General features: G+C 37.8%; 2 protein-coding genes across 7 annotated transcripts in view; one reads left to right on the forward strand and one right to left on the reverse strand.

The window, feature by feature from the left end:
- Positions 1–17,602, forward strand: part of SEC61A2 (Sec61 translocon alpha 2 subunit) — a 28,857-nt gene extending 11,255 nt beyond the window's left edge. The window contains exons 4-11 of the mRNA XM_014547987.1: positions 742–873; positions 993–1,102; positions 6,583–6,736; positions 7,950–8,110; positions 8,859–9,056; positions 11,391–11,582; positions 12,289–12,365; positions 16,538–17,602. Coding sequence (XP_014403473.1) covers positions 742–873; positions 993–1,102; positions 6,583–6,736; positions 7,950–8,110; positions 8,859–9,056; positions 11,391–11,582; positions 12,289–12,365; positions 16,538–16,724 — 1,211 coding nt within the window. The 3' untranslated portion in view covers positions 16,725–17,602. The remainder of the gene's footprint in view (positions 1–741; positions 874–992; positions 1,103–6,582; positions 6,737–7,949; positions 8,111–8,858; positions 9,057–11,390; positions 11,583–12,288; positions 12,366–16,537) is intronic.
- Positions 17,603–18,987: 1,385 nt separating this feature from the next.
- Positions 18,988–24,622, reverse strand: part of NUDT5 (nudix (nucleoside diphosphate linked moiety X)-type motif 5) — a 39,963-nt gene continuing 34,328 nt past the window's right edge. For 5 of the 6 annotated variants that reach the window (XM_014547978.1, XM_014547977.1, XM_014547981.1 and 2 more), the window contains exons 8-10: positions 22,852–22,860; positions 22,664–22,717; positions 18,988–20,539 (exon numbers count right to left, since the gene is read on the reverse strand). In XM_014547978.1, the coding sequence (XP_014403464.1) occupies positions 20,430–20,539; positions 22,664–22,717; positions 22,852–22,860 (173 nt within the window). In that variant the 3' untranslated portion in view covers positions 18,988–20,429. Of the gene's footprint in view, positions 20,540–22,663; positions 22,731–22,851; positions 22,861–24,622 lie in introns of all 6 variants that reach the window. The other variant, XM_014547982.1, reaches the window with a different exon arrangement.

Below are 24,622 nucleotides of genomic sequence, written 5' to 3' on the forward strand. Positions count from 1 at the left end.
AGGAAGGAAGGAAGGAAGGAAGGAAGGAAGGAAGGAAGGAAGACAGACCTATTTGAAAGAAACACATTGGTTGGTTGCCTCCTGAACACACCCTGCTGGGGCTTGGGAACCTGCAACCAAGGTATGTGCCCTTGACTGGGAATGGAACCCCAACCCTGTGGTCCAGGCTGATCAGGGCTGTAATTTTTAATTTGCATTAAAATAAAATGTTTAGCCCTATCGAGTTTGTCTCAGTGGATAGAGTGTTGGCCTGTGGAAAGAAGGGTTCTGGATTTGATTCTGGTCAAGGGCACATGCCTGGATTTCAGGCTTGATCCCTATTAGGGGGCATGCAGGAGGCAGCTGATCAATGATTCTCTCTCATCATTGATGTTTCTATCTCTCTCTCCCCCTTCCTCTCTGAAATCAATAAAAATGTCTTAAAAAATAAAATAAAATGTTTAGCATACATTCTAAAAATAATAATTTGGACAGAAATCTTGGAATATTTGTTTCAACAGATTTCTTTAACATTTTAAGTTTAGAATTTATAGAAATTTGTACTTATAGTAATTTTTATTTAATAGATTGTTGCAAGGTTGTGTTAATAGAGGTTTTTTTTTAGTAATTTAATGTTTAAGAAATGAAAATTTGCTTGTTAACATTTAAGCATATATTTCCATAGGCGTAATTAAGGACTGGGACACTTCTAAAGTAATCTGCATTGTGTATAGTATTTACTTCTTTCCCCTTCCTTTACAGGAACTTTAATGGAATTGGGTATCTCCCCAATTGTAACATCTGGTTTGATTATGCAGTTGTTAGCTGGAGCCAAAATCATTGAAGTTGGAGATACACCCAAAGACAGAGCTTTATTTAATGGAGCCCAAAAATGTGAGCATTAATAAAATTAAATTTCAAATTTGGAAATTTTGTGGTAAAGATTTTTTTTTTCTGTAGTCTTTTCTGTCTGTGGTTGTAACATGTACTCTTTTTTCCTCAATTTTTGTCAGTATTTGGTATGATCATTACCATTGGGCAAGCCATTGTATATGTCATGACAGGCATGTATGGGGATCCTGCTGAAATGGGTGCTGGAATCTGCCTCCTTATCATTATTCAGGTGAGAAATCCCATTTTTTATATGCAGATAACAAAACAGTTTCATCCCTTTTTTCTAACAAGTCTTTAGGTGGTTGATAATATTAATTTTCTTACTTTTGAATTATAGAATATTTTGATAATTGAAGTGACATGTATCATGTTGATGTGAAAATTTAAAATTCTGATAGCCTTATAGCTGCATAATATATTGAATTATGGATCAACTCTATTTCATTGATTCTAATATGCACATTTTTCACATTGTGATGTCTCTGAAATCAGGATGTTTTCTTACAGTTGTGATAGTGTCTTACAATTGCACTCAGCCAGGTGGCAGTTCTGATAGTTTGTCTTTTCCTACATGGGTGTCAACTTGATTATAGCTGTTCATGTCATCACGTCAATTTTTGATATTTTTTACTTTAATTGCTTTTTAAAATGTATTCCAAAATTGCTGTGATTTGTTATTGAAATGAAAAGTTATTGTGTGTACACAAAGACACAGAAAGAGCAAGCTAGGTGATAAACATCTATATCTAAATCTAAAATAACTTTTTACAAGTAGAGAATCAATTTTTTTTGTAATAAGTTGTATCATAGTTTAATATCTTTGGATCAGTGAAATACTTTATAAATACTCATACATGTATTCTAAGAATTTTTAAAATGGATGCTTTGGAATGGAATTTTTGAAGGCCAACATTAATTTAATCCTCCACTAAGTATCTTAAAGTGTGTAAAGTTTGGTAGATATTTCTGTAATGTACAATCCTTAAAAATCATTTAGAGAAGTTGCTCAAATGGATTGTACTTAAAATATATAGTTATTTATTGACTTTTGAAAAGAAGTTTGTTTAAATTAAACACTGGGCATCTAGAGTTCTGCTTATCTTGGAAATGCCTCTTCTTGCTCACTTTGTGAAATTAGGATTAATTCAGGAAAGTTTTTCTAATGGTCAAAAGAATCAAGGTTAGAAAAATAGTTGTAAATAAAATCAAAATACTAGTTTACAAATATTTGTATTAAAAAATATGACCATCTCAGACAGGCATGGTTGACCATTCTTTTTTTAATAATTCTTTTTTATTTAGGAAGATCATAATAAGATAATTGTTTAGTTAGCATGATTCAGAACAAGGAGAGAGATTGTTCAGGTATTTATTGGCATCAGTAACAATAGGGATGGAGCAGAAGAGGAAGTCAGATTTAAAGCTTGAGAAAGACTTGCCCCTCTGCCATGAAGATGGTAGAGGCTACATGAGGAAGAATGCAGGTGGCTTCTGGGAATATAGTAGTCCTTGGATGACAGGGAGAAAACGGGTATACTTCAGACCTACAATCCACAAGGAACTGGATTTTGACCTCATTCTGAATGAGCTTGACTTGGATTTTTCCCTAGACCATCTAGCTAAGAGCCTTGGCTAACTAATGCTTTCATGTCAACTTTGGGAGACAAAGCAAAGAACCCAGTTGAGCTTGCTCAAGCTTCTGACCTACAGAACTATGAGCTAATAAATTTAGGTTGTTCTTAGTTGCTTAAAACAAACAAACAACAACAAGTAGGGAGGGCGTTTTTTGTCTTTTGACAAGGGGAGGAATTTTAAAAAATATGTTTTTATTTCCAGAGATAGATAGAAACATCAGTGACATGCTGTAGCTGGTTTGGCTCAGTGGATAGAGTGTTGGACTATGGACTGAAGGGTCCTGGATTCAATTCCGGTCAAGGGCACATGCCTGGGTTGTGGGCTCAATCCCCATAGGGGTGTGCAGGAAGAAGCCGATCAGTGATTCTCTCTCATCATTGATGTTTCTGTCTCCTTCTCCCTTTCTCTCTGAAATCAATACAAAAATATTTTTAAAAAAGAGAAAGAAACGTCAATGACAGAGACACATGAGATATGGGCTGCCTCCTGCATGCCCTCTACAGGGAATAGAGCCCGCAACCTGGGCATGTCCCCCTGCCTGGGAATTGAACCAGTGACCTCTTGGTTCCTGGGTTGAAGCTCAATCACCAAGCCACACTGTCCAGGCACAAGGGGAGGAATTTTTTTTTTTTAATATATTTTATTGATTTTTTTTTTTTTTTACAGAGAGGAAGGGAGAGAGAATAGAGAGTTAGAAACATCGATGAGAGAAACATTGATCAGCTGCCTCCTGCACACCTCCTACTGGGGATGTGCCTGCAACCAAGGTACATGACCTTGACTGGAATAGAACCTGGAACCTTTCAGTCCGCAGGCCCGACGCTCTATCCACTGAGCCAAACCAGTTAGGGCGGGGGAGGAATTTTTAATCAGAGTCTTCGGTAGTTTTCTGAGCCCCTGTGTGTTTCTATTTGGTATAAAGTACATTTCTTTAAAGAATAACTTTGTCATTATTTCTCCATTTAAAAAACACTTGATTGGCAAATTTATAGCCTTTGGGAATTGGAGGAAGAAAAGTTGGAATGGATAGAAAGATAAGGTCTGAAAACTGAATTTAATATTTCAGTGCTTAAAATTTCTTCATATGCTTTTGGCATTGTTGAGGATATTGATATACTAATTGTTGATTTATATTTATTTTATTTTTTAGCATTTGCTTTACGTAACCCATAGTTTAGAATAATCCTGATTTTTAAAAGATACCCAGAATTGGCATCTAGCTCTTAACATTGTGCATCAGTAAAATTTTTCTAGTGTTTTACTAAGGTTAGATTTAGACTTTTACAGAACCTCAGCTGAGCAGTTCTGGGTTAGTTAGATAAAGTATAGACTTCTTAAAGTGTTAGTTACAGATTTAAATTGATATTAAATGGAATTAAGCTATTTTAATTTTTTATCAGTATTACAAATCCAGGAATAATTATGTTCTAGGAATAAAACAAATTTAGTGCATATATATTTGTTACATAAATTCTGGTGCACAGATATTTGTGTTATGGTAAATTCTTCTAGTGTTAAGTATAGAGAATATGTCATGTTTACTTATCATCAGTGGGTAATGACCTATTTGCTTCTTTTTAAGGCATTGCTAACATTGAAAATGTGTGGGGCTCTGACTGGTTTGGCTCAGTGGATAGAGCGTCGGCCTGCGGACTCAAGGGTCCTAGGTTCGATTCCGGTCAAGGGCATGTACCTTGGCTGCGGGCACATCCCCAGTAGGGATTGTGCAGGAGGCAGCTGATCGATGTTTCTCTCTCATTGATGTTTCTAGCTCTTTATCCCTTTCCCTTCCTCTCTGTAAAAAATCAATAAAATATATTTTTTTCAAAAAAGAAAATGTGTGGGTACCTTGAAGAGATATGATTGGATCCATGTGTTTCTACCTAGAAACATAGGTTTTAAAAACTGTTTGCATGTTCTTATATAAGATATTTCTCAACTTAATTATTCTTGTTTCATTCACATGGTCAGTGTCTTTCAATTAGTGAGTTTTGAAATCTAAATAATATGTCTTGATTAAAATTAAAAAAGAATTGAAACTATCAGTGTGCATGGCACATTGTAAAGATAAGTATTATTTTGTCAAACTGAGTTGTTTGTGCGTGAATGCATCTGTAGGGTTGAAATGTACAGTGTTAGTTTTATGCCTGCTTTAGAGATTCATATTGATTGTACATCTACAAAGGCATTCAGTTAGTATTCAGTTCTTATCACCGTTTTAGTCAGTGAGATGCTCTAACTTCCTGGTGTCTAATTCCTCTCGGGCATGTATGCTTTTTACCATCTTTTATCTTCTTTAATTATAGAAACCATTTCTCACTTAGGTTTTTCTATAATGCCTTTCTCCAGTTAGAAAAATGAGTTTTTGTTTTCATAGGATATACACAAATCATTCTATAAACTGATGAACATTGGTCTGAACAGGTGGTTTGAATTACAGTTGATTCAGAGTTGTCCATGTGATTCTGGACAGGTTATTCAATCAGTCATTTAGTCAGAAGCCCATGATAATGCTTTTGATTGGCTGTTAGTTTGTGGACAGCTCTTATTCTTTGCACAGGGTTGGGTTTCTGTGTGATTGGGAGTATTTATTACATAATTGTGGTAAAAATAAAATCTCAGTAATAAATCCTAACTTCTTTTATCTTGTCAAAATGTGAAAAGTAAAGGATTCATGAGCTCACTTAGAAGTTTTGAGAATTGTACTATTTTTCCAGTCCATTGAAAGTTAAACTAAAAGATTGTCAATAGACAAGTTAGGCTCTGTACAACCATTGAAATGACAGTTAAGGAAAATAAATAAGCCCTGTGTAAGGTAAGCATGCTTAATATAGTGTACTGTAGTTTGCTCTCTCTTCTAATGGGGATATTAGGGAACTGCGTAAGTAATGATGGGAGATGCTTCAGAGATGCTTCACAGAAGTGACATTTCCTTAGCTTCTGTAAGAGGGTGTCTTTATAGTGGGGACAGGCATGAGACGGGGGTGGGAGGGTATAGAAGTGTATTTTCTTCCTTGATTGATCAGGTTACTGAAGTGCAGGTCAAGGTCACTTTTAAGTCTAGGGCTTATTATTATTATTTCTAAAATATGTTTTTATTGATTTCAGGGAGAGGGAGAGAGTAAGAAACATCTATGAGAGAGAAACATCCATGGCTGCCTCCTGCATGCCCTCTACTGGGGATCGAGCCCCAACCCGGGCATGTACCCTGACCTGGAATTGAACTGGTGACCTCCTGGAGCTTGTGATGATGCTTAACCAAGTGAGCCACACTGGCCAGGCTCTAGGGCTTATTTTTAATTGGTATACACTTTTACAGAAATGTCTTATCCAAGAGGAAAATTAAGAATTTCCATTTTCACATAAATTAAAGTTAGCATGCTTTCATTTTTTAAAAAAAGTTACGAACTTAGGAACCTATGAACTCTTAACTATCTTGAAATTTACATTCAATCTTTGTCACTATATGTATAGAATGCATTTTTACATTGTTATAATCTGTGTATGTATTAATTTGTGCTTCACCTTTTTACTTATTCCATAGATATATAATAAGTACACAATATATACAATATTATATATAATTAAAAAACGTATCAACATAGTTCACATACTTTTCCTTTCATGGCAGTGTGCAATTGCATCTTGTTACACCATAATTCATTTGGCCTTTCACTTGCTTGGAGATATCTGGGATATACTCAGTTTCTTGCTGTCATAAATTCTACAACTGTGAACATTTTTGTTTTATAGTGTGCTTTTCAATAAGCCTTATTTAAGGGAATAAACCTTATTTCCCTTATTGTAAGGGAAACTGTTCTGATGGTAACATCTATTTTAAAGTTGAAATGGCTGCTATACAATATAGCAATGTTTCTAATCATCTGATTTTCAGGATTAGCTTCTGATTAAATCAAAGTGGGTTAAAAGATGCAGAATCATAATAGTGATATTGTAATCATTAGGTTTGAATGTGTTAGACATGCCCATACTTTGAAAGTAGTCACTGGTGCTTGTCTTCCCCTTTTTTGAGTTGTTTCTTGCTTCCGCTTACTTGCATTTCTTTCCCCACAGTTGTTTGTTGCTGGTTTGATTGTGCTGCTGTTAGATGAGCTGCTACAGAAGGGTTACGGCCTGGGGTCTGGTATTTCCCTCTTTATTGCCACCAACATCTGTGAAACCATTGTCTGGAAGGCCTTTAGTCCCACTACTATTAACACTGGCAGAGGTACATCACAGTGACTGCGACTGCACGAGTGTTGCTGGATGTGTGTTGAAAAGTAACACGTAATGGAGCAGTACATGCCTGTAGATATCTGGGTTTACTGTTCCAGCGGACAATTGATGCTAATTATTCAAAATTATTAGCAGAGATTTGTGGAGTCTGAAATATTACTTCAAAAAGAATATCTACATTTTAGCCTCTGCTTATTCAAATTTCAGTGGTCCCAAGCATTTGAAAAATTTTTTTTTTAAACTTTTTTTTTAATTTTTTATATATTTTTTTAATTGATTTTTTACAGAGAGGAAAGGAGAGAGAAAGAGGGTCAGAAACATCGATGAGAGAGAAACATCGATCAGCTGCCTCCTGCACATCTCCTACTGGGGATGTGCCCGCAACCCAGGTAAATGCCCTTGACCGGAATCGAACCTGGGACCTTTCAGTCTGCAGGCCGACGCTCTATTCACTGAGCCAAACCGGTTTCGGCCATTTGAAAATTTTTATTTGCTTAAGCCATTGCTGCAGAACTCATGAATTTGACCAATTTCAGCATTGCTAGGGGGATCAAAAGGTAGTGGATTAGGATTTTTCAGATGAAAAAACTGTTATTCTTTGTATCATCATGGAGCACTAATACTTTTGCTGCTATTCTACTTGGCTTGGTATTCGCACCTAAATTTTGAAATATTTCTACTCTTTTTCCCCTTACCCATTTCCACTTCTCTCAAAATGCCATCCTAGATTTGTAAGGGTTAACATCTAAACTAATCCCAGCCTTAAGAAAATAGCAACAATGGTTTATTAATGTTCCTGGTAAAATGAACTTAAAGGCAAGCTTGGTAGAGTAACATATATCTTTTGAATCTGACCTCTACTCTGCTTTGCTGCTGCCACCCCTCCCCTTACCGCAGTACTCTCTTCCCTTCTTGAAAGTAAAGGAGAAGCAAAGCATTATGAATGAAATATTTTTTTGGCTTACTCTACTTTGGTTGTTTCCATCAAGAAACTTCTCTTGAGAAACTTCAAATTTATGTTAAAAAACATACATTTTGCCTCAATGATCAAAATATTTTAGAAGCTCCACATATGGCTATATCACAAATACTGATGAATTATTTTCACTCATATTTTTTGCTGAGTACTGTAGTTTCAAGGTTATTTGTTTTGACCTTTGGGATAACGTTGGCATCTACAGTTAATTTTTCTCTTGGTTTATCAGGTACTGAGTTTGAGGGTGCAGTCATAGCTCTCTTTCATTTACTGGCCACCAGGACCGACAAAGTCCGAGCTTTAAGGGAGGCTTTCTACCGTCAGAACTTGCCCAATCTCATGAACCTCATTGCTACTGTTTTTGTGTTTGCTGTTGTTATATATTTTCAGGTAAGTATACTTTCTTTCTGAAGTAAGTGGGATGTGGATTTTTATTTGAAATGTTAGTTTCTAATAAGTCAATGTTTCAAAATCTAGTCAAGCAAATAATTCCTTTCTTTAGAAACAGAGGTGTAAATAACAAAGTAGAATGAAAATGAAATAGAAAGGAATTTCTGTTTGCATCCCTTTGTGTGGAAGGGTTAAGTTTTATTATCATTATCTTTTCATACTTCCTACTGTTCCTGGTTTGGCTTTCTGTATTGTTTATATGATACTAGAGTCCCGGTGCACGAAATTTGTGGACAGGTGTGCTCCCTAGGCCTAGCCAGCAATCGAAGCGCTGCTTGCTGTCTGCATGGCGATTGGCAGGGCAGTCGGGACCCTGCCTGACTCCCTCAGCGCCTGGGAGCCAGGTGGCGGCCCCGCCTCCACCACCGCCGCTGGTCGCCATCTGTGGGGTGATTGGTGGGGCGATCGGGCCCTGCTTACACCTGTGTTGGCCTGGTGCCACCAGTTCACTTGCTCCACCATCCCTCTGTGTCCCACTCTCATTGGGGCCCATCAGGGCTGGCAGTGCCTCTACTGCTGCCTGCTACCAGCGCTGCATCACCGATACCCACCATGTTCCTTACTGCCCCCTGGTGGTCAGCACACGTCATAGTGAGCAGTCAAATTCCCGGTTGAGGGGACAATTTGCATATTATGCTTTTATTATATAGGATTACAGTTCCTCTTACTCTGAATTTTCACTTTGTAGGGATTTCGTGTTGACTTGCCCATCAAGTCGGCTCGGTATCGAGGACAATACAGCAGCTACCCCATCAAGCTCTTCTACACCTCGAACATCCCCATTATTCTTCAGTCAGCGTTGGTGTCAAACCTCTATGTTATTTCCCAGATGCTGTCTGTTCGATTCAGTGGCAACTTTTTAGTTAATTTACTAGGACAGTGGGCAGTGAGTATTTTATTATTTATTCAAGTGTTTTCATTTATTGTAATTTGCATTTCATGGTTATAATTTTAACTGAAAGAGATGAGCCATAATTGAAGTAGTTGTTATAACATTTTCAGAGTCACTTAAGTAGGAAGCATTTTTGCATTTCCTTCGAATGATCTTTTAGGCTAAAATTACAGTGATTCTCATGATTCTGTGTTTTGTAATCTCATTCCACTATTGTCTGGAATAATGTTTTTAAAAAGAAGCTATTTGTTGATAATATATGGAATACAGAAATCATCCTTCCTGTTTTTCATAGCCTGAATGGCACTAAACTAGTTTGTGATTAACTGGGCTGGAGACAGACATGAAATTACTAAACTAAAGAGAGAACAGATGCTAGAAATAGAATCCAGTAAATTCTGACTTCCTTTTATAGGTATTTGGTATCAGAGCTTCTTCTAAAGCAGTCCAGCCACATTGTTATTGAAGTGTTAATTGTGGGATTGGATTGAATTCTGATTGGTTTAAATTCTATCACCTGACCAAGGAGTATTTTTCTCCTTTAAAACTATAGAATTAAAAAATACTAAGATCCTTTATTCTTTTGCAGAGTATGTAATTCTAGAATTTGTATTGCATTAAAGAATATTATTTTTAGTCATTATACTGAAGTATGGTGCTTAATATATTGTGCATTTATCTTAATATGCTATCTTCTACATTTTAAGTTATAGTGACTGATATATCTGTGCTTTTACTGAGGATAATTTTTAAAAGAAATTTGAAGTTTAACAGGGTAAGACTGATTTTTTAAAAATATATATTTTATTGATTTTTTACAGAGAGGAAGGGAGAGGGATAGAGAGTTAGAAACATCGATGAGCGAGAAACATTGAGAAACATTGATCAGCTGCCTCCTGCACACCACCTACTGGGGATGTGCCCAAAACCAAGGTACATGACCTTGGCTGGAATTGAACCCGGGACCCTTCAGTCCGCAGACCAACACTCTATCCACTGAGCCAAACCGGTTAGACCAAGACAGTGATTTTTGAATGTTAGTTGGAGGAAATAGGATTTGCTCTATTTGTAATACTCCTTTTCTATTCATTTAACAGAAATTTGATTACCTGTGATTACGGGAGGAATCTTTTTCTCCCCTCATGAATTAATAGTCCAGCTATAATTATTACTATAAAAATTACAAAGTAATAAATGCATTGAATGGTTGTATAGAATATATTATGACCTTGACTAATATTTTTTTTTAAATGAGAGAATTATTGGGGAATTGAATTTGTCTATAAACAATGCTTTTGATTTAGTAATATTAATTGTAGAGACACAGTAAAAGAATTATTTGGAAGTTATAAGTTCAAGAATCAAGATAAATTAATCTTTGCAACCAGAAATTGCTTTCTCACACCCTATATCCCAAAATTTTTATTTAATAAGAGCAAATACATGCTGGTCCCATTTCTGTTATTATAAAAATTCTTAAATATTTGTGTTGCTAAAAATCTCATTGTATATATTTATCAAGACTCTTATACAAACAAATAACATTTAGGCAGTGAGTTGTTAGACTTCTGTCAATATTTCAATTGATTGCATTCTTAATAGAATACTTTGAAATGAAAGAATCATGTGTAAGGAAGGGTTTTATTGTGGTGCATAAAACTCTTTATGTTTTTATTATCTTTTGTTGAAAGTACTACAGATGTACCCCTCTTCTTTTCCCCATTGACCCTTCCTCCTCCCGCCCTTTCCCCAGACCTTCATTGCATACTCTTATATAGTTCAGGAAATTTCAGATTCTAATAAGAGATTGATTATAGCCCTAGTTGGTTTGGCTCACTGGATAGAGTGTTGGCCTGAGGACTGAAGGGTCCCAAGTTCGATTCTGGTCAAGGTTGCATACCTTGGTTGGAGCTCAATTTCTTTCTGACATAGATGTTTCTCTCTGTCTCCTCCCCTCCCTTCCACTTGCTCTAAAAAAAAAAAAAAAAAAAAAATCAATGGAAAAATATCCTCAGGTGAGGATTAACCAAAAAAAAAGAGATTGACTATAAATGTAGTCTTTTTTCTATCTTCTCATAGATTTTTTTCTTAAATCATTCTTCTGTTATTAATATACCTACATCTTTATGTAAGAGATGTTCACTATATAATTTTGAAGGAATGAAGATATTAGATACAAAAGCAAATCCTTAAGTTATTTATAGCCATTAGCTGTAGGTGCTTTGAGCTTAAACCATTGTCCTAATTTTTGAGGAGTTTGAAAAGTTATAAAAATGTATGCTTGACAAGTTAGGTTGGCCATTTGTTCTTTTCCTTCTTGTTCTGTAGGATGTCAGTGGGGGAGGACCTGCTCGCTCTTACCCAGTTGGAGGCCTTTGTTATTATCTTTCTCCTCCTGAGTCTATGGGTGCCATATTTGAGGATCCTGTCCATGTGGTTGTTTATATCATCTTTATGCTGGGATCATGTGCATTCTTTTCTAAGACGTGGATAGAGGTGTCTGGTTCCTCAGCCAAAGATGTAAGTATTTGGTTTATTTCAAAATAAAAATAATTTATAAATTTTAGATGTCAGATCTTATTTTTGTAAATTAAATTTTAATTCATACATTAATAATAAAGTAATATGACCTCCCCATAGGGTTAAAAATTGGTTCCTGGTAGGTGAAACATAGACTTTATAATGGTTTGTGACTCTCCAAAGCTCAACCCTACCTGACAAAATATTATTTCTTAGTATTAATTTTTCTTAAGGAAGGTGATAGTGAAAAAAGATTGAGAACGCTGGTTTAGTTTATGGGTAATGTGGTTGTGCAGTATTGTAGCCTCAGTATCCTCAGGTTTTTTTTTTTGTTTTTTTTTTTAAATATATTTTATTGATTTTTTACAGAGAGGAAGGGAGAGAGACAGAGAGTTAGAGAGAGAAACATCGATCAGTTGCCTCCTGCACACCCCCCACCAGAGATGTGCCTGCAACCCAGGTACATGCCCTTGACCGGAATCGAACCTGGGACCTTTCAGTCCGCAGGCCGATGCTCTATCCACTGAGCCAAACCGGTTTCGGCATTAGTATCCTCAGGTTTAAAATAGGAATGGTATGACGGTGCCTACTTCAGGGTTCTTGTTATCTTACTTATTAGTGTATAGAAAGCCCTTCACACAGAACTGGGTAGATAGCGAACAGTGAAATGTTAGTTTGATTTTAAAAGTTGTGTTTCTTTCGACAGGTAGCTAAACAGCTTAAAGAACAGCAAATGGTAATGAGGGGCCACAGAGATACCTCTATGGTTCATGAGCTTAATAGGTAAGGTCATTTGATTTCATCCTTTGCAGGATGGGGGCAGGCAACATACTCAGTTTTTCAATCTTCCATTTCTTGCCAAATGCTATTCTTTATTTATTTAAATTTATATTTTCAGCATTTCTACTTCACATAAAAGGACCAAAATTAAACATAAAAGTTAATTGTTCTCCACATCAAAATGACAACTAAATTAGTTTAATTGGAATTGTGTTCCCCTTCACAGCTCAGCCAAGTATTAAAATGTAGATGGGAGGTTCTCATTGTTGGCTGGCTGTACAGAAAATCACCTTGGGAGCTTTTAAAAACTACTAACATCCCATCTTCAGGAATGGTGATTTCTTTGGTCTGGAGTGGGTGGGTCCCAGGCATCAGTTTTTTTGATAAACAGCTTCATTGGTATAATTCACATACTGTGTAATTCACTCATTTGAAGTATATGGTTTAGTGTGTTTTTTTAAATTTTTTTTAGTATATTCAGAGTGTGTAATCATTATACTCTAATTTTAAAAACATTTTCACCAATCAGAAAGAAACCTTGTACCCATTAGTTATTTCCCATTCCAACCCCATTCTCCCCTCCCTCCAGCCCCAGGAAACTTTTTACCCTCTGCCTATTCTGGACATTTCATACATAAGGAATCATATATGTGATCTTTTATGAATAGCTTTTTTTACTAGCATAGTGTTTTCAAAGTTCATCCATTATCTGTGAATATTCCATTGTGTGGATAATATGTTTTATTTACCCATTCATTAGTTGATAGATATTTGGGTTGTTTCCACTTTTTTTTTTTTTTTAATCTTCCAGTTTCTTCCCGCATCTCCCATTCCCCTTTCCCCCCCAAGAATAGTCAGTCCATTCCCTTTCTATGTCCCTGATTCATTATAATCACCAGTTCATTCTGTACATCAGATTATTTATTCACTTGGTTCTTAGATTCACTTGTTGATAGATGCATGTTTGTTGTTCACAATTTGTATCTTTACCTTTTTCTTCTTCCTCTTCTTAAAGGATACCTTTCAGCATTTCGTATAATACTGGTTTAGTGGTGATGAACTCCTTTAGCTTTTCCTTATCTGTGAAGCTCTTTATCTGACCTTCAATTCTGAATGATAGCTTTGCTGGATAAAGTATTCTTGGTTGTAGGTTCTTGGTATTCAGCACTTTGAATATTTCTTGCCATTCCCTTCTGGCCTGCCAAGTTTCTGTTGAGAAATCAGCTGACAGTCGTATGGGTATTCCCTTGTAGGTAATTGAGTCTCTTTCTCTTGCTGCTTTTAAGATTCTCTCTTTGTCTTTTGCTCTTGGCATTTTAATTATGATGTGTCTTGGTGTGGTCCTCTTTGGATTCCTTTTGTTTGGGGTTCTCTGCGCTTCTTGGACCTGTAAGTCCATTTCTTTCACCAGGTGGGGGAAGTTTTCTGCCATTATTTCTTCAAATAGGTTTTCAATATCTTGCTGTCTCTCATCTTCTGGCACCCCTATTATTCTGATGTTGGTACGCTTGAAGCTGTCCCAGAGGCTCCTTACACTATCTTCGTATTTTCGGATTCTTTTTTCATTTTGCTTTTCCGGTTGGGTGTTTTTTGCTTCTTCGCATTTCAAATCTTTGACTTGATTCTTGCGCTCCTCTGGTCTGCTATTGGGTGTCTGTATAATATTCTTTATTTCAGTCCGTGTATGCTTAATTTCTAGTTGGTTCTTTATCATAGCATCGAGGGTCTCATTAGTTTTCGTGACTCTCTCCTCAAGTTTATTGACAGCTTCTAGCACATTTTTGCAAGCCCTCAAAATTGCGATTTTTAGCTCTATATCCTCCATTTCTGTCATGTTTTTTTGTCTCCGCATTTTTTATGCTTTCTTGGTGCACCCTCTAGTGGTCTTTGTGCGCAGTCTTGTTCTAGTTGAGCCTTGATTGTTGTAGTTAATACTAGAGGGATTTGACCACCAGGCCGACTGGCTGTGTGAATCAGCTGTGTCTGCCGCGGAAAACTTCTGTCCTCTGGGGAGGTGCTAATCTAGCCTTTGCCTGAGGCGATCTGGCAAATGGCTCTGCGCAGGGCTTGGGCGGGGCGGGCTCAACAGGGCGGGCGGAGGGAGCCGTTATGGTGCCCTCAGTCCTGTTCCCAGAGGCTCTGCTTCTCAGAACCCCCGGAACCGCTGCAAACCTCGGAGGGAAAGCTGCCTTCCAACTGATGCCAGACACTCCCGCTTCTCCCGTTTGGGTCCGAGTCCCCAGCGATTCGCCCGTATCTGGAGCTCAGAGTCTGAGACTCCCCCCTGACCGAAAACGACAACCGCGCTCTCAGCCACCAGCCCGCTTTGCGCGCGCACCTCCGCACCTGAGTTTTTTCCACACTGCGCCTCCTCTGAGCCTCGGTGTGCTGTTGTCTTTCCTTCTAGTTGAAGAGTCTCTCCTCAGCCAGCCTTCCTGTGGTTCTGGGTGATGTCCGTTCCGTCTTTTAGTTGTATGTTTGAAGTGGTTGTTTGCGGCAGCAGTCTCCCGTGTTAACCTATGCCGCCATCTTGGGGCCGATCTGTTTCCACTTTTTGGCCATTATGAATAATGGCTGTTATGACATACTTGTAGAAAGTTTGTGTGGAAGTATGTTTTTATTTCTCTAGGAATGGATGAGTCATATAGTAACTGTTTCACATGTTGAGGAACTGCCGAATTGTCTTCCAGAGGGGCTGTATATGTGTGAAGGTTCCAATTGCCACACATCCTCTCCAGCACTAGTTTTTGCTTTTTGATTAGTATATAGCCAACTACTGGGTATGAAGCGATATCTCATTGTGGTTTTGATTTGCTTTTCCTTGATGAGTAATGATGTTGAGCAGCTTTTCATGTGTTTATCAGCCATTTGTGTATTGTCTTTGGAGAAATGTCTGTTCAAATATTTTGCTCATTTTAATTTGTTTTTTGTTAATCCTCACCCAAGGATATTTTTCCCATTGATTTTTAGAGAGTGGAAGGGAGAGAGGAGGGTGAGAGATCCAAGAGATCGATGTGAGAGAGACATGGATTGGTTGCTTCCCAAAGGCACCCCCACCTGGGTTGGGGATCAAACCGAAGTATGAGGTATATGCCCTTGACTGGGAATCAAATCCATGACCCTTTGGTCCCTGGGCTGATTAGCTCTAACCACTGAGCTAAACCAGCCAGGGCTATTTTGCTCATTTTTTATTGGGTTATCTTTTTGTTACTGAGTTGTAATATTATTTAAAAAAATATTTTGGATGTCTCGTTAGGTATGTTATTTACAAATATTTTGTCATTCTTTGGGTTGCCCTTTCATTTTCTTGATGGTATCCTTTGACCAACAAGTTTTTAATTCTGATGAAGTTCAATATATCAGTTTGTCTTTGGATGCTTTGTGCTGCTGTTGTATCTAAGAAAGCATTGCCTAACCCAAGGTCACAGATTTATTTCTTTTTTCTCTTAGGAGTCTTAGCTCTTAGATTTCAGTCTATGATCCACTTTGAGCTAAGTTTTGTTTGGTGTGAGATAGGCATTCAGATTCTTTCTTTTGCATGTGGATATCCAATTGTTCCATAATTGTTGAAAAGGCACTAGTATTTATATTTAAATTTTATTTATTGAGAACACAGATTGCAGAGAATAGTATAATGAACCTGCGTGTACCCATGTATATCCAACTTTAGTAGTTATTATTCTGTCATTCTTCTTTCATTCAACCCTAATCTTTTTTCTTTTTCTTTCTGGAGTATTTTAAATACAATCCCATTATTTTTAACAGTTCTCCAGGTGGTTATAACATGCAGCCAATGTCAAGTTACTGTTGGAAGAGAATTATCCAAATCTTGTCACATAAATATATTTAGAAACCATTTTGAAATTCACTGTTCATTTAGAAGAGGGAGCTAAAGGTTACCCATTTAAAAATATTAAATATTTTAATACTTAAATCTAGTTGAAGATTCTGATCTGATCAAAATCATTGCCTTTCTTGGCTGTTAACTGGCTTTTCAAAATCAGGGAGTAAGTCATTCCCTTAGTCAGTTTTCATCAACATGTAACTGCTATCGACAACCCATCAGTACTGCAGACTGTTCCCTGTTAGATGAATCACACTTCAACATAACATATTATTGCTTCTGTGGCCCCTTTTCAGTTCCCTCTGCTGCCTAACTTCATTTTGTCTTCTAGGTATATCCCCACCGCAGCTGCATTCGGCGGTTTGTGTATTGGCGCCCTGTCAGTGTTGGCTGACTTCTTAGGGGCCATTGGCTCTGGCACTGGAATTCTGCTCGCAGTCACGATTATTTATCAGTATTTTGAAATATTTGTTAAGGAACAGGCTGAAGTAGGTGGGATGGGTGCTTTGTTTTTCTAAATGTTCCAATACTTCTGTGTGAAGGGAAAACATTTTGACACATTGTTTTTGTCAAATAATGCTGACTCTCCATTTCTCCCCTCATTTTTTTTTTTTAAGTGCTAACTGTCCCATTTCTGAAATGGGCACCGAACTAAGCCTGTGTGCAGCATTAGTACCAGCTGCCTTAAAACTGAAGTTTACATTATTCGTTAGGAAATATACATGTAGTTTGCCTGTGATGCTGGAAACCAATGTACCTGCCTTGCCGTGTTCAGTTTTGACGGTGAGGTAATGTGGATCAGTTTTGCACACATTCAAAACACTCAGTATTTCCCCCACTTGTTTAAAAATAAATACAGTTCAAATTGCCACTTTCCAGTATTTTGGGCTGATCTCTATTTTAGATATAATTTTTATACTTTCTGTGTAGTATCCATGTTCCAGCCCTCCCTCTTCATCCCTTCTCTTTTGTCCCTTCTCAAAGCAGCCACTTAGCCCAGATGGGCAAAGTGAAGCTTCTTCAAGCTTCTGTCATTAGAAAAATTGCTTGTAACTACTGTTCATGTTTTCCATTCTTTCTTCCCAGTGACAGCACGGTTGGTGCTGTTTTTGCTGTATTGGCTATGCCTGTGAATTCCAAGTCACTTGAGAAAGCTCTTTCAAGATACTGTGCTCCAGTTGTGTTTTTCTTTTTTTTAAATCCTTAAAGCAGAGATCTAATTCTCAAGCAATGTCTGTAGTTCAGTGGGGGTGAACAATGAGTAATTCATGCTAGGAATCTGTGTACGTTGTTGTACTTTGTAGCAGCAACATGAGTGTAAACAGTAGACAATAAACTTTTATTTAATACAACTGTTTCAGTTGTGTTGGAAAAATAAAAAAAATCTGAAATTAAATGCTTTGTGTAGGTTTATTGTATTCATACAAAGTCTATCCCGAGATGCCTATTGCAAGAGGTCAAATGTAATTAGTTTAGTGCATAATCCTAAAATATTGAGGGACAGTGACCAACTTAAGGTTGCTCAGTTATGTCACTAACATTTGGAAGCAGGAAAACAGTGGTCTTAAATGATATCCCAGCCCCCATTTGAAATAGCAGTTCTTTATCAATAATTCACTTTTAGAGCATGTGTTTTATTGTTCAAAAAGAGAGCAGACTTAATTTTTGAAAAGCTTCCTTTTCAGAAGTATGGTTTTCCATCGTTGGAAGTGTATCTTACTTAGCTTCTGATCACAAAGCCAAATAACTTACAAGGGCAAGGCAGGACAGCAAGGATGGTCAACCATCTTTGGGCTGAAGACCAGCCATAGAAATAGAGACCTGGTGTTATATCTGATTTTTTTTTTCCCCAAGAGAAGGTAAAAAATAAGGCTTTTATGGGAAACCTTCTAATTTTAAATTGACAAATTAACAGTGCCAGCCGATGAAAATGTTCAGACTGCAAGTTCTCAAACTAATTTCCAAAGCATAGTCTTTGATGTTTATAGATAATGTAAGTGGCATTAGGGTTATGTTCTAGGATTTAGCTGTCACTTCTACATTGCACTCTTAGGAGGAGTAAAAAAACAGGACAATCGGGTTATGCATATCTCTTCATTAAGAGTTAAGAGTATGTTTCTCAGTTCCCATGGGAGTGGGTCAGGAAGAGCTGCTCTATTTGGAGAGACAGGTCTTAGCTAGAGTCTGTACTTTACATATGCCTTATTTCTTGATTTTGAAGTAGGGTAATAATAAGGGAAATTAGAGGACTTGGTCCTTGAGAGGGAAAAGGTTAGGATCTCTGGAGAATTATGATGCCCATGTTTAAAACATGATCTCACTCATGTGGAATCTAATGAACAAAATAAACTGATGAAGAAAATAGATCCAGAAGACACAGAAGCACGGAACAGACTGAAAAATCTCAGAGGGAAGGTGGGGGTGGGTGGATGGGTGGGAAGAGATCAACTAAAGAACTTGCATGCATGTATATACACATAACCTATGGACACAGACAATAGGGTGGTGAAGGCCTGGGGCAGGGGGTGGGGGCGGGCTGGAAGAGGTCAATGGGGGAAAAAGAGGGGCATATATAATACTGTATTTTTAACAAAGATTTAAAAAATCTGTATCTGTAAGAAACAAAAAGGGGTGGGGGTATAGCACAAGGGAAGGCTACATTAGAGCAGGTAGTTGGGGCTTAATTTTCACAGTATATATTGGGAGAGTAGACTTGATCTATGCAGTTTTCTGATTCTATAATTCTATCCTTAGGTATAATTTAATGGTCTTATATTTAGGTTCATCAAAGTATCTGGAAAAGAGTGAACCTGTAGACAGATGAACTATATTGCAGCATTTTTGGCATTAGTACCCTGATTTTATCTGGTTCTGAGGGGCCTGGCTAAACCCCTGGGTCCAGAGCTCAAATCATGACTTAGGGCTGGCCGGTGAGAATCATCCTGAGACTTTTTCTGGGAGCTAAGCTGAAAAAACAGTGATCCTAGAGTTGTTGGAGGCCATACAGTCAACCCAAGAGCCTTGGCTCAGGAGGTAAGGAGATGGCCCAGTAACCCTGGTAGACCTTTTGGATGACAGGCATTAGGCATGGCATGAACCAGAAACAACCCTGTTTTTTCCTTTAAAGTAGTTTATAATGGGTTTCTGGTACTTGTTAACCTTGCTGGCTGCACTCATAGTTGAATACCAAGACAATAATGCCCCAAACTATGTAAATCTTACTACCATGGATTTGGTGTTTTAGAACTTCAAGTTACTTTTTTGAGGTAAGGATAGGAAATGAGATTCTCAAATGTGTCCACATGCTTTAGAGCAGTGGTCGCCAACCGGTGGTCCGTGAGGTCCGAAAGGTTGGCAACTGCTGCTTTAGAGGGAAGGGCCTTGTATTTTCATTAGCCTCTTAACTTTCTTATAGTGAATGAAATTAACCATTTTTCATTACTTAAGTAGTAGGTAGATATAATGACAATAGCTAAATGTAAACACTGGCCTATGAATGTTACTCTATGGGTTTTATATCCTTTGCTACACAGATTAATTCCATATAGCAGATAATTCAAATAGGAGTCCCTATATTGGTTTCCTTTAAATAATGTAATGGTTTCTTTTAAACAATATAATTTGTCTATACTCAGCTATAGAATTTTTTGTTGTTAATCCTCACCAGAGGATATTTTTTCCACTGATTTTTAAAGAGTGTGTAAGGGAGGGGAAAGACAGAAAGAGGAAATCGATGTGACAAAGACACACGGATTGGTTACCTCCTGCAGGCAGGGCCTAGGGATCAGATTGAGCCTGCAATTGAGGTACAGCCTTGACAGGAACTGAACCCGTGACCCTTCTGTTCTAGGGTCAACGCTCTAACCACTAAGCAAAATCAGGTATGCCATCGGCTATAGAATTTTATGTTGGGAGTTTGAGGTAGGAGTAGTTGACCTAATTTAGAATTCAGGTTTCTTCTAACCCCTATTTCTTGGATTAGGTTAGATAACAGTTGAAGTTAAAAAAAAATGGATTAAACATATTTGCATTTAGCATTTAAATGAAGGCAATAGCCTACCTATAATTATAATTCCATACCACCACATGCATTTTTTGTTGTTCTTATTTTATGAAAAAGGTAATTTTACATTTCCATCAAACTTAGCTGAATACAAAGTCTTAGTGAAGGAGACCTTATGGCCTCATTTATAGAACAAAAACATGGCTACTCTCCTCTGGCCTCAAAATTTCAGGAAGGGCACTTCAAATGGCTTGGTATTTGCATGTTTCAGCGCCAGAGCATAGGAATAGACCCTAGCATCCACTGTCAGATGTTCTTCAGTTACCAGTGCTACAGGAAGCAAAGGAGACAAGTTAGACAATGATGTTAATAAAAGATAATACCCCCCTTGTCACTCAATCAATATTTACTAGGCAATTACTATATACCAGTCCCTATGCTAGATGCTGGTAATACAGTGGTGAACAAGACATTTTTTGCCTTCAAAGATCTTACTCTAGTGGAAGAATAAAGGATATAAAAGCAGTTATATTCCAGTTTGGGACAAGAACAACAAAAAATTAAGAATAAAGATAGAAGAGCATACATATCAAAGATGATGATTTTGTGTGTTAAAATAGCAAAGCTTTATAGATTCACTTTTTCATTTATAGCTCACTATTGGACTCTGCTACTATGAAGCTATATAGTTATGAATACTCAGTTATTTATTGAAGATCCATTCGTGTCTTTCCCGCTGCTAGGGGATAGATACTTTTGCACATACACGTTAACTGTGTGCATGATAGGATTAGAATTCCATCAAGAATGAGATCTCAGAATCTTATTACAAAGAACTTAATGGAGGTTATCAGACTTCAAATTTGTCTCTTGTTTTCTTAGTCACTTGTTTAGGGACAAGCTGAGACATTTTAATCATTGGAGGCAGGTTTATGTCCTACTCATCTGAATGCAGGTGCTTGGTAAGTGTTGAAAGCTTATTCCTTGTAGCAAACTGAACTCAAAAACCTTCCTTCCTCCTTCTCAAATGTGATGAATAAATGATTTGATTACTATCTTTCGATTCTAGTAAAGCTAGGAAAACTGGCTTTTGCCCCTCCCCCTTCTATATAACCCTCTACCTTCCTCCCTCTCTTGCTCTTTATTTCCCCCTCTTCTAAGGCCAGAAGGGAAGTTAACTTAGGTGGAAGGAAGAAGGAATCTAAAAAACAATTTTCTGATATAAAAAAATAATAAAAAGAGAGCATATAACATTTAAGCACTGTGTGTCAACATTCTCCCGTTTACTCATGTCTCCTCAGACACAGGGGCTATCTATTGTTCCATACATGAGAAAAGCTCAGAGAGGCTATGAAACTTGTTCAAAGTCATAACTAATACATGTTTGAGCCACTAATCCAGTCAGATCTGTCAGACTCGAAGTTAAATCCTGCCTGTAATTGATGGCCATGGCTTTATCTGAGGAAATACCTAATAAATGACTGAGTCTTTTCAGTACAAGTATTTCTAATTTTGACTTTGAATCTGGAGGTGGCTTTTACCTTAGGTCTAGTTTTTAAAACAGCAAAGTAGGAATGGAAACTTTCTGGGAATCTGAAATCACAGCAGTTTTTGAAAGACCTACTTTACTTTTCAAATAAGCAACATCGACATTAGAAATAAAATTGTAAGCCATTGGTACTTAAGGAAGAAAGAGACTGTTCTCAAAGCTTCAGGTGAAATGGATTCGAATTAATTTTTGAAATAAAAATTAAATGAGTGCATAGGCACCTACCCAGCCTGCATAGAGAAGCTTCTTAAAAGGCCTCTGTCATGTCTACAGTACAGTATATCCTGATGTACATATATCAAAGGACATCTGTCCATATAACCTTATTTATTTTTTTATTTTAACAAAATCCCTAACAGATGGGCTGGCTAGGAATTTCACAATGTAACATATGACCAATAATTTACTAAGGGTCACACTGCTAGTTAGTATGGTTGATTATATCAGCACACTGCACTTAGCATATAGTAGATATCAATATTTATAGAAGGAATATTGTTCAATTCTCCTTTAACTTATACCTGCACAAAGAACCAGCTAACATACTAGCATATTTGAGAATCAGCTAAGTGACATCTAATTATGCCACTGCACTGTCATGGGTTAAAGATTTAAGGTGTAGAATAGTTTGGGCTAATTAGTGGGAATATAATTTTGACCCTTCTATAGGAGAAAAAAGCCCCCGGCTGAAAGCTTTCATTGACATGGAATATTTTGCTCTATTTTCAAATTCTATGCCACCAGAAAGGAAAATTATTATTGGCCAACTGCAGTTTTACAATAGTTTCTAGGTTTTTGACTTTAAGGAGGAAGAATATAAAGAAACAATTCTATCTAGTTCTCCTTTGCTGGGGGTGGGAGGGGGAAACTGGAGAAAGTTGGGTAATAATCTCAAGAAAGCTTACCTTCAAGTCTCTTCATCAGGTCATTCTTTGGTAAGGAAATTACTTCCACAAATTCTAAACAAACAAACTGCAGGTGAAAACAAAGCTAAAGAACAGGAGGGCCTACCAGAACAACACAAAATGCCTGTAGCCATTACCACTACATCAAGCCATATCCATTGTCAGCCATTGGGAGTTAAATAACATACCTCCATCTCCTGAAAATAAACAGAAGGAGAAAATTTTAGCAAGGCCTGGAGTGGTAAAACATTGGAAGATTTTTGTGCAAGACAAATAAAAAAGGCTATAAAGTGCTCAGAAGGGCTGCCTAACATGCTTTCTGGCCCAGGAGCCAGAAGTAGTGGGATTGAGAGGAAAGTTAAATGCATGCTTGCATGGGACCTGCGAATCTGAGAGTAGCAGTCCCTGGACAAAATGAAAGGTGGAGGCAGAGGGTGGCTGCCTGTCAACTTTAGAGGGAGGGAAGGAGGAAGGAGAATACTTTCGAATTGCTTAAGATGCTGGAAACCTCACCCATCCCACTTACACCTTTTGTTGTTGTTGTTAGTCCTCACCTGAGGATATTTTTACTATTAATCTTTAGAGAGTGAAAAGGAGGGTAAGAAAGAGAGAAAAACATTGATGTGAGAGAGACACATCGATTGGTTGCCTCCAGCATGTGCCCCAACCAGGCTGGGGATGGAACCTGCCACCTAGGTGCTTGGGCCGACACTCTAACCACTGAGCACACCAGCCAGGGCCTTCCATCTTTTCTTAACATCACTTCAATATCTATGCAATCTGCATGAGTGCTAACTCAGAACATATTGGTCTTTGAAAATAAAACAGCTATTCTATATAATAAAAGCCTAATATGCTAAGTGTCCGGTTGGCCATTCAACTGATCAAAGAGTAATATGCTAATGATATGCTAATGCTTCTCAACTGCTCGCTATGACGTGCACTGACCACCAGGAGGCAGTCAACTGATCGACCAGGTGCTATGATGTGCACTGACCACCAGGGGGCAAATGCTCCGACCAGTAGGTTAGCTTGCTGCTGGGGTCCAACTGATCGGGACTAAGCAAGATTTGCTGGAGACGCCCTGGAGTCCTCCCATGGCCCTCCCCGGCTGGCCAACCTCCGGTGTCCCTCCTCGGCCTCTATTGTGCATGGGTGGGGTCCCCTGGCCTGGCCTGCACCCTCTTGCAATCGCAATCCGGGACCTCTTGGGGGAGCCGGTTTTGGCCTGATCATGCAGGTCAGGCTGAGGGAACCCCACTGGTGCACGAATTTGTGCCCCTGGCCTCTAGTAAGAATATAATAGAAACCTGGGTCACAAAATTTATCATTTTCACCATTTTTAAAGTTATAATTTAGTGGTTTTAAATAGATTCACATTGTGCAAACATCAGGACTATCTATCTCCAGAACTTTTTCATCATCCCAAATGGAAACCTGGTACCCATTACTAGTAAACACTAACTTCCCCATCCCTGTATCTCTATTCTGTTTCCTGTCTCTATGAATGCACTGACTCCAGGTATCTCATATTAGTGCAGTCACACAGTATTTGCCCTTCTGAGTCTGGCTTCTTTCACTTAGCACAATGTTTCCAAGGTTTATCCAAGTTGTAGCATGTATCAGCACATTTTATTCTCTTATGGCTGAATGTTATTCCATTATATGAATGTACCACATTTTGTTATCCATTCATCTGTTAATGGAACCTCAGGTTGCTTCTACCTTTAGGGTACTATGAGATGCTATACAAACATTGGTGTACACGTTATCTGTTTGAGCCCCTGCTTTCAATTTCTAGGAGTATAGTTAGGTATATACCTATGAGTGTAATTGCCACATCAGTTTGCTACTTTAAAAATCAAGCATCCTATATAATAAAGGGGTAATATGCAAATTGACCATCACTCCAACACACAAGATGGCCACCCCCATGTGGACACAAGATGGCCTGCAGGG

Source organism: Myotis brandtii, unplaced genomic scaffold (genome assembly GCF_000412655.1).
Source record: "Myotis brandtii unplaced genomic scaffold, ASM41265v1 scaffold49, whole genome shotgun sequence".
In the NCBI taxonomy this organism is placed as follows: domain Eukaryota; kingdom Metazoa; phylum Chordata; class Mammalia; order Chiroptera; family Vespertilionidae; genus Myotis; species Myotis brandtii.